The 10,198-nt window shown below is 44.7% G+C and overlaps 1 protein-coding gene across 1 annotated transcript in view; it reads left to right on the top strand.

The window, feature by feature from the left end:
- The first annotated feature begins 367 nt into the window (after positions 1-367).
- The window catches only part of fas (Fas cell surface death receptor), a 26,092-nt gene continuing 16,261 nt past the window's right edge, over positions 368-10,198 (top strand). Inside the window, 3 exon segments of the mRNA XM_073827311.1 lie at positions 368-574; positions 957-1,065; positions 1,678-1,806. Coding sequence (XP_073683412.1) covers positions 536-574; positions 957-1,065; positions 1,678-1,806 — 277 coding nt within the window. The 5' untranslated portion in view covers positions 368-535.

Below are 10,198 nucleotides of genomic sequence, written 5' to 3'. Positions count from 1 at the left end.
AAATGTGTCAGATGCTAATGCTTGAAATAATAGTTTTTTTTTTTTTTTTTTTTTTTACAGATGTTTACAGTAAGAACTATCTGAAATTTGAATACACTTCAATAATGGGGAATTCTTTAAGACAAATTTCCCCTAGAATACAGCTTTGTAAAGGGAAAGTTCGCTCTTTTACCACGAATCGGTTCTTTTGAACAGTTTGTTTCAGTGAACCGGTTCGATTGGTTCACTTTCATTTTACCGTATTTAGGAAACCACGTTGTCTATAGGGTGTGTACAATACATGCTCCTTATTAAAACACAACCATTTTTTTAGTTTAGTTAGTATGTGAATTGTTTTTGTCTCCAGAACAGCTTGGATTAACCGTGATCGACAGGATTCGGTTCCAAAGATTCGGTTTAAAACAACAAGCTTGCGAATCGGACACACACTACTTCCTTTTGCATCTACACTGTAAACGTTGTTGACAATGTAACGAGGCTGTTTTGGAGTTTTACCACTACTAAACTGTTTTTGGGTGCCTGTTACTCTTCCGATATGTATGTCTCCAATCTCTTCTTATTTATGTGCTGTGTGGTAAGTGAAGCCTTACATTTTAATTTAAACTTTGCTGTATATAATACTATATTTTATATGGAGGAATAGGCGATCTAAACGCCCTACATCGACAGCAATAATCACTAGAGGAATACAGAAACGTATTAAATTGGTTTGTGCCGTCTTTGTTATTTGGTTATTTTAAACGGAACTGAACTAAATACAACATAGTTTAAAACGTATTTATTGTAAATAGCCCAGGCGGTTTCAGTTTCGATTTCTTGTCACTGGCATTCGGAAGCGACTCGTGGTCGTAACTGTGGTCTACCAATCTGGCGGTTGACAAAACATGCTTGAAAAGAATTTCAATAAAAAAGCGTAACTTTAATTTCATATTTCATCTGTTAAGTTCGTGTTTCAGCCGTTAACTGTAGGACTGACAGGTGGCAGGCTCCGGCGCACGAGACGCAGCGCCTGTGAGCACGGGACTTACCCGCATGAGGGAAAAACTTGCTGCCGTTGTCCCACAGGTAAGATCTAATATATACAAACATACACATTATTTTTAGCGAGGTGAACTCGTTTTTTCGTTTGGATAGGTTTACATTAGTTCCGGTTTTTTACTTTAATATGTGTAATATATTGTTGTTCTGTGAAGCTCTCATATTTGTACGTGATGCTGTCTTTATGCCCCATGCCATGTTTCATCTTCATTATTGTAATATTTAAATGTGCAATAAAAAAAGGATTACATTAAGCATGTCTTTATATTTCTGGTTGTAGATCCCTCTTATTACATGGCTACCTATGTAAATAGGCTAAAAAATATAAAACAGGCTATTAATTTGAGTTCAGATGAGATCAACTTAAATTGAAAATTCAAATTATTTATTTCTATGGATCACTTAGATAACATATTTAGGTACTGTAACATTTTAAAAATGTAATGTGATTTGAGATATGAAAGTCAGTATGTTGGGTAGTATAGTAAAGCGTTCAGCACCCAGTATATTTTTGAGTGCTCACTGACCAATTGGGATAAAGTATTTCAGACAGCAATGTAGGCCTAATAATCTTAATTTAGAAGGAACCAAACAATGTTCTGGAGGGTATATACAAATGTGTGTATTTTTGTGTTACAGGTTTCCGGGTCGCTAATGACTGCACCAACAAAAATGACACAGTGTGTGAGAAGTGTGTGGATGGCACCTATATGGATCACGCAAACAGTGATCACCAATGCCAGCCTTGTAAACACTGTGATTCCAATGGTAGGTCTTAACAGCTGAGCCTTGTTAGTTTTGTCAGTTAAATTGTGCTTTTTCCAGTAGGGTTTGGCTGCAGAAAGGCTATGGCAAGCCGTTTTAACATAAAATACCCCTGGCTGTACTAGTCATAATTTAGTTTTGACTAGTCAAAATTCCAATTCCAGATATCTCTTCTGTAATTCTGACTCGTCGTAGCTGCAATTAGGATATCTACAATGTGATTATGACTAGTCCTAATACACAGCGAAGATATCGACAATGTTAGAGATATCTCTAATTACATTTTTACTAGTGACAATGAAATTATAGATATCTCTAACTGAGTTGCCACTAGTGCAAATTATAATTCAAGATATCTCTAACTGGGTTTTTACTAGTCATAATCCAATTGGAGATATCTTTACCTCGTCATTTTTAAAGATATCCACAAATACATTTGTAGATATCTGTAAATAATTTACTACTAGTCGAATTACAGTTGTAGATATCTTGAATTGGATTTTTGACTAGGCAAAAACTTGATTAGCGATATCTTGAATTGGAATTCTTCCTAGTCAAAACTTATTTAAAGATATCTGCAATTTAATTCTGGATATCTCAATCAGATTTTCGACTAGGAGGATCTTTCTTTGGAGATATCTGCATTCAGCTTTGTGACTAGGAAGAATTTGAATGTAGATTTCTAGAATTAACATTCTCACTAGTCAAAAATATTTTATAGATATCTTAATTGTGTACTCAAACCACCCCTTTGCTAAGCCCCGCCCTAAACCATATGGTCTTCAAGCAGTGTTTTCCAGCCCAAAAGCTCACCAAAACCCGCCCACTTCAACAAAAAACAGCCCAAAATTTTAACTGCCAAAATAATGTGATAGAATTTTATTGCCATGTCAAGGTTGATAAGGACCATTTTTATCTCTTAAAAAAAAGAATAATAACAAAATAAAATAAAGATAAATCAATTTCACAGGAATATGGATCAAAACAGTCCGAAAATATGCTTAAAATGTCCAGAAGTCTTTTTTTAAAAAATATGCTAATTTCTGTGCAAAAAGTGCACAATAAAGTGATGAGAAACAAATGTAATGTAGCTGGCATTTACGTTCATGCACACACCCACGACAGCCAAAAATGCGTTATTCATTGATGTACACTGTATGATAATCGAACAGCAAAAATAAAATAATAAGAACAATTACCAACAATAATGTGCTAGACTTTATCTTGTGCGTTATCTTCAGACAGAGCACGTATTTCATGTACACATTTCAAAACATAATGCAGAACTGTGTGTCCAAACTGTTGTTTAGTCCAGCAGCCAATGCCAAGTATAAAAGAGTAGTCTGGACGGTGTAAAAGATGTTCTGACTCATCATTCCCATATTCATTTTTATTTTTTTTTTATTAACTGTTCATTCAATTGTTTTCTTATTTCAGTTAAAATTATATTTAGAAGTCTTCTATTCATCTCTCACCACGTGTAATCCACGTTGTGAGATTAAGACTTTTTATCGTGTAACTTATATTTAGGCCACTTTGCCATCGCAATTACTTAAAATGAATACATGAATAAGCAAACGTAAAAGACGTAAATTGATTGACAGGTCTCTTTTAAACTAAACCAGTAAGGGTTGCGTTAAGCAAAAATGAGTTGATGACTGCACTACACATTATATTACTGTGATATTTTGAGCTTGAACATATTAAAATAACATGACTAATGTTAAAAGCGAAGAATAAAGCAGCTGATTGGGCGGCTTTTAATTTTTTTTAAAGCAGCCCACATTTTGGGCTGTGGGCGGTGCTGAGGAAATGTAGTTTCACGTCACGCAACAGGAGATTCGACTAGGAGCAAATACAATGCAGATATCTTCAAATATATTTGGGACTAGTCGAAACGGAATTAGAGATATCTCTAATTACCTTTGCGGATATATGACGCATCTTTTAAAGATATCTACAACATCATTACAGATATCTTAAATTGAGTTTTGACTAGTCAAAATATGTTTACAGATATCTCAAATCCGATTTCTTACTAGTGCAATTATATTTGCAGATATCTCTAATTGTCATTCTGACTAGTCAAATTATAATTATCACTCGTCAAAATACAATTTTTTCTATCTTTAAATATATTTATGGATAGTCTGAACAAAGTTTTAAATGCTAAAACGGCTTGCGATAGAAAGGCACTCTCAATCACCTGTGCTTCCACAAGTGATTTTTTTGCCACATTATGCATTTTGTTGTATGGGAGGAAAATGCTTGAGAGACTTGTGCACAATGTGTTCATATTCTGCAGTTCGGTGAAAAATGACTCTGTATGTTGTAGTACTAAATTACTTCTAATCATTTAAACACCACAGCGTTTTGTTTTCATTGGTAACGTGCACGATTGCAAGAAATGACGTTGTAGCGTAGAGTGCAGGTGACATTGTTATTTTGTATCTTTTTTCTTGTCTTTACTATTTGGCTACTGTCGTTGTTTATGCAAAATCCACTTTTACATGGTGTTTGGACATAAATGTGTGTTGGCAGTGTGTGAACACAACTGCTTGTTTCTTAATTCCCATTAAACCTATTTCAGGCATGCTGTTTTGATTCATACATCAGTGTGACATCACATTGTTTAGGCCCTGCCCACAGCCACTAACTGACAGTCCTGCCATAGTTTCCACCTTCAGCGTGTTGTGTTTGGTTGTATGCTGCTCTCCATTTTCTATGCGCTTAAGCAGCTGTTGCGTTAACAATATCTCATAAGCAATCCTGATGTTCTGTGTTTGGATGAACATAAAGGTCTTCATTTTCTCCCAACATCTGGGTCACTGCAACACAGTGGATTACTTTTGATCTTGTATTGCGCCTATAGGTCTTGTATTGCGCCTGTAGGTATAGGTATTGCGATATAGGTAATGCGCCTCGAAATTGGCCTAAATACGTTTATGTCTGCGCAAATCATTTCACTCCAGACAGCTTTGTGAATTTCATTTCATTATAGTGCTTAGCCAACATTTTAACCGTATTTGTGTGCATAACTTATTAAAGTATTTTATTTGATCAGCACTGTGCTGGTGAGATTAGTTTGCGGCGCTCTGTCCATTTGGTGGCACTAGCAAACGCTCCAGTTACTCACGTAACCTCGGTTCCCCGAGATAAGGGAACGAGCGTTGCGTCGTCGTTTTTGACGACTGCTAATGGGGTAACTCCTGTTTAGTCCGATACTGAAGCCTGATTTGTTAACGTTTGTGAAGTTGCACGAACCAATGGCGCTTTCACCTGCCAGAAAGGGCGGAGCTGACTGCTATATAAGTCGGCGAAAAGCGCCATATCATCAGAATCAAACGACTGAAGCGACAGCCATCAACTCATGTGCAACTTTAGCACAGCAGTTTACGCAACGCTCGTTCCCTTATCTTGGGGAACCAAGGTTACGTGAGTAACGGAGCGTTCCCCTACGAAAGGTAACTCTCGTTGCGTCGTCATTTTTGACGACTGCTAATGGGGAACGTATCCAGTCACGCCGTGCTAAAAGCAAGAACAGAACTAGCCTGCTCAGGAGCCCAGTCTAAGGGCACTTGTTGAGGGCCCAAAAGGATCTGAGCTAATAAGAGACCCGAGGTCGACCTGAGGTCTGTTTTAACATAACTTCACCCACTAGCAAGGGGGTGAGAGAGAACTTAAGCAGATAACACCCGCATCTGCAAAGTAGATTCTGAGTGTCCTGACAGAACACAGCAGGTTGGGGCCCTGTTCGCCGTCCGCAGGAGGGAGGGCCAGAAGGCAAATGACCTGAGCTCTAAACGGTGTTGAGAGCACTTTCGGTACATAGCCACTGCGTGGCTGAAGAATGACTTTACAGTCATAAGGTCCAAATTCGAGACATGCAGCGCTGACAGACAGGGCTTGCAAGTCACTCACTCTTTTGACCGATGCTAGGGCCAAAAGCAGAGCAGTTTTCAACGTCAGGGCCCTTAAGCCGATCAAAGCAAGCGGCTCAAAGGGGGCCCCTTTAAGGGCTCTTAGGACAACAGACAAGTCCCATGTAGGTACAGTTTTAGGGCGAGGTGGGTTTAACCGTCGCGCGCCTCTCAAAAACTTTAAGACCAGGTCGTTTCTGCCAATTGAACGGTCAGCTACAGGAGAGTGATTTGCCACAATAGCTGCCATATAGACTTTGAGCGTGGACGGGGACCGTCCTTTGTCCAAAAGCTCTTGTAAGAAGGTCAGTACATGGGACACATCACATGATACTGGATCCTGATCACGTACTGAACACCAGTCACTGAAGACTGACCACTTCAGAGCATAGAGCCGTCTAGTCGACGGAGCTCTAGCTTCTAAAATGGTATCTTTGACTCTCGCGGGGAGTTGGTTAGACTCCCGTCGAGTGCCCAGACATGAAGGATCCACAGTTCTGGTTGGGGATGCCAAATCTTGCCCTGCGCTTGCGAGAGAAGGTCTCTCCTCAGTGGTATCTGCCATGGTGCTGCAGACAGCATCATCAGCATCTCGTCTCCCTGACTCGCCTGATAACCTGGGGTAGCAGGGCGATCGGGGGAAAAGCATACAGACGGGTGTTGGGCCAATCGTGGGCCAGAGCATTCCGTGCTTTTGAAAAATAGATTGGGCAATGATAGTTGTCTTTGGAGGCGAAGAGGTCGACCTCTGCCCTGCCGAAAACTGACCATATTTCCTGAACCGATAGGGGGTGTAATCTCCATTCCCCCGGCGCCATGTTGTTCCTCGACGACATATCCGCCCCTTGGTTCAATCTGCCCGGCACGTGAACCGCTCGTAATGAGAGGAGTTTTTTCTGTGCCCATAACAGGAGACGTTGCGTCAGCCCGTGAAGGGGACGGGACCTGAGGCCACCCTGGTTGATGTAGGCTACCACCGACATATTGTCCGACCGCACCAGGACATGATGTCCCTTTATGGCTGGGAGGAAGGTTTCCAAGGCTAGACACACTGCCATCATTTCGAGACAGTTGATGTGTAAGCGTCGCTTGTGGACTGACCAGGAGCCGAACGCTGGACTGCCCTCACACAGAGCGCCCCAGCCCCAGCTGGACGCGTCTGTTGTGACCACCTTCCTCCTGGATACCATCCCTAACTGCACACCTGGTATATACAGGCAAGGGGGTGTCCAAGGAGCCACAGCTTTGAGACAGCGGTGGCTTACCTTGATGTAAGCACGACCCAGGCGCCAGGCGTGGGACGGTACGTGCGCTTTTAGCCAATACTGCAGGGGTCGAATCAGCAAAAGCCCCAAAGGAATCACAGGAGACGCGGCGGCCATGAGGCCGAGTGCCCTCTGAAATGCTTTTAAGGGACGTAATGTTCCCAACTTGAAAGACATCAGCGCTCGCTGAATAGTTAGGGAGCGCTCTGATGTAATCCAAGCTCGCATTTGAACCGAGTCTATGACTGTTCCCAGAAAGGAAATTCATTGTCTGGGAGTCAAACAGCTCTTGGGCATGTTGATTTTCAACCCTAAGTGCTTCAGGTGGTCTAGCAGTAAGACCTGTGAGCGATCAGTTGACGTTCTGAGTCGGCTAGCAGCAGCCAGTCGTCGAGGTAGTTTAAAACGCGAATTTCCATCTGTCTCCGTGTCCATACATTTTGTAAATGTGCGAGGGACCAGAGACAGTCCGAAAGGAAGAACTGTGTACTGGTAAGCCACTCCCTCAAAAGCAAACCTCAAGAACGGTCTGTGACGGGACGCTATCTGGATGTGAAAGTATGCGTCTTTCAGATTCACAGATAGAAACCAGTCCTCGGGGTGAATTTGCGCGAGGATCTGTTTCAAAGTTAACATTCTGAACGGCCGTCGCATGAGGGCTTGATTCAGATGTCTGAGATCGAGAATTGGCCCGCCGTCTTTCTTTGGTACGAGGAAATACCGGCTGTAAAAACCTGCCTCTCTGTTCGCTATGGGGACCGTTTCTATGGCGCCCTTTGCAAGCATCGTTTGAATTTCGGCACGAAGAACACACGACTCGTTGTTCGTAACCAAAGTCTGAACGACACCTTTGAATACAGGTGGCCTGCGAGCCAACTTAAGCGAGTAGCCTCGTTCTACTGTCTTTAAAACCCAATCTGACACGCCGGGGATGGCTTTCCAAGCCGACAGCCGAGCGGAAAGGGGTTCTAATTTTACTGATGCTAACTCGCCGCCTATAGAGGGAGCGTTGGCATTCTTGAGTATTTTTGGTAACATCAACGCATCGCTGGACGGGGATGCGCAGATGTATGTGAGTGTAAGTGTGGGGAGAGGAAAAATGCTCTTTATAGTAAGTGGGTCCGCTATCACAGCGGTAGTTTGAGGCGCACGCTGCCTTAGCGGGACGTGCCTGGTCAGAAAACCTCCGCCACTCAGAATTTTTCGAAGTGACGGGGAATACATGCAAGCTTTCTTTAAGGGAATTCCAGCACCTGCGAGAATCCTCCCTTTTCTCTTCCTCTCCGCACGCACATCAGGACGGCTTCTGCGGCTCAGGGTCCAGCACTACGCGAGGGCGGAGACCTTGGCGCTTTGGAAATGGAAATTTCCTTGCCGTTCGGGGGCGCTGCTGCAGTCCAGGCTCCGGCTTCTGCGAGAGCTGAGGCTGCGCAGGCTTTGCAGGCTGCGGTGTGGACGCTGTCTTCGGGCGGCTTGAAACAGTCGCCGATGCACTGGGGCGTTTAGGCAGGAAGTGACGCAGCGCTTGCGACGTCTTCTGTGCCTCCGTGAAACGCTCTGTGAAACCGTCCACAGCTGGGCCGAACAGACCTTTCTGGGAGATCGGCGAATCTAGGAAAGCCATCTTTTCAGCGTCCCTGATTTCTGTCAAGTTCAGCCACAGGTGGCGCTCCAGCACCACTAGGTTGGCCATAGCCTTCCCGACCGTTTGGGCTGTTGCCTTGGTTGCACGCAAGGCGAGGTCCGTTGCGGTGCGCAGCTCGCTAAAAGCACTCAGTTCACGGCCCAACTCGTCCATATCACGGAGAAGTTTGGCTTGAAACACTTGGAGTACTGACATAGTATGCAGGGCGGAGCCAGCCTGGCCGGCCACTGCATACGCTCTCTTTGCCAGCGCTGACGTCATCCTGCAGGGCTTGGACAGCAACACTGCAGCCTTCAGTCCTCTGCTCGCTGGCGGGAGGAGATGCGCCGCTACTGCTTCTTCCAGAGGGGGGGCGCTTGCAATACCCTTTTTCCTCCGCGCCATCAACAATGGTGAGAGCTGAGGCAGTGGAAGGGTTAACTCGTGCTGAATACGGCGCCCGCCAGGTTTTAGTGAGCTCTTCATGGACAGCAGGCATGAATGGAGCTGGCCGCTGCGAGCGGGTGGCTGACGCTTTCCCTGAAGGAACCATTCGTCAAGGAGGCCGGGGGCGGGCTCTTCAGGTGCCGACCAATCCAGGCCGAGCTCCTCCACAGCTCGTTTCAGCACTCGGATCAGCTCCGTATCGACGCTTGGCCACGTCGACTGAGAAGGAGGCGGGGCTTCAGGCTCTTCGCCGGAACACGCCCACTCGTCCGCATCAGAGGCCGTCAAGGACATGGAGTCGTCAACGACCATTTCCTCCTTGGAAACGCCGAAGGAAATCAAGCCGCTCGCTTCAGGGGAGGGGCGTTGATCGTCCTGTGTGAAACACACCGGCGGGAGGGAGCGCGAAGGGAAGGGTGAAGGGCACGGGCGCCGCGTCGACGTCACATCACTCGCGCCGTGAAGAGAAGATCCGCTGTTCCGCTGCTTCTTCCTCCGTGGAGAGAGAGGCAGGAGAACATGGCGAGGAGGATCGCCTTTTTGGAAAAAGGCGACCCGCGAGCGAAGACGGGAGAGGTTCATGTCCCCGCAATGAGAACATGAAGCCTCAACGAGCGCAGCCTCCGCATGGGAGATCCCCAGACAGACTCGCTGTGACCGTCCGTTTCATGCAAAGCCTCTTTGCATGAGATGGTCTCTTCGCTGAAGGAGAAGATTCTGATGATATGGCGCTTTTCGCCGACTTATATAGCAGTCAGCTCCGCCCTTTCTGGCGGGTGAAAGCGCCATTGGTTTGTGCAACTTCACAAACGTTAACAATTCAGGCTTCAGTATCGGAGTAAACAGGAGTTACCCCATTAGCAGTCGTCAAAAATGACGACGCAACGAGAGTTACCTTTCGTAGGGGAACACATCCTCCCTGCGCTGTCGAGTCAGTCGTGCTTATTTGCATTTAAAGTGATACACACCAAAACAGCTCTTTTTTTTAGACACGCCCCGAAACATCACAGACACATTCTAGGGACACCCAAGACCAATATTACATCTTGTAAAAAGCCATAATAGGTGCTCTTTAAGGGCTGTCTCAATCATGAAATCTTTTCAGAGCATTGGAACTTTTGTTTCCCGAAAAATCCAAC

This window comes from Garra rufa, chromosome 21, assembly GCF_049309525.1.
Source record: "Garra rufa chromosome 21, GarRuf1.0, whole genome shotgun sequence".
Taxonomy (NCBI): Eukaryota; Metazoa; Chordata; class Actinopteri; order Cypriniformes; family Cyprinidae; genus Garra; species Garra rufa.
The sequence above is the reverse complement of the archived record's forward strand: the minus strand, read 5'-3'. Positions and strand labels throughout refer to the sequence as shown.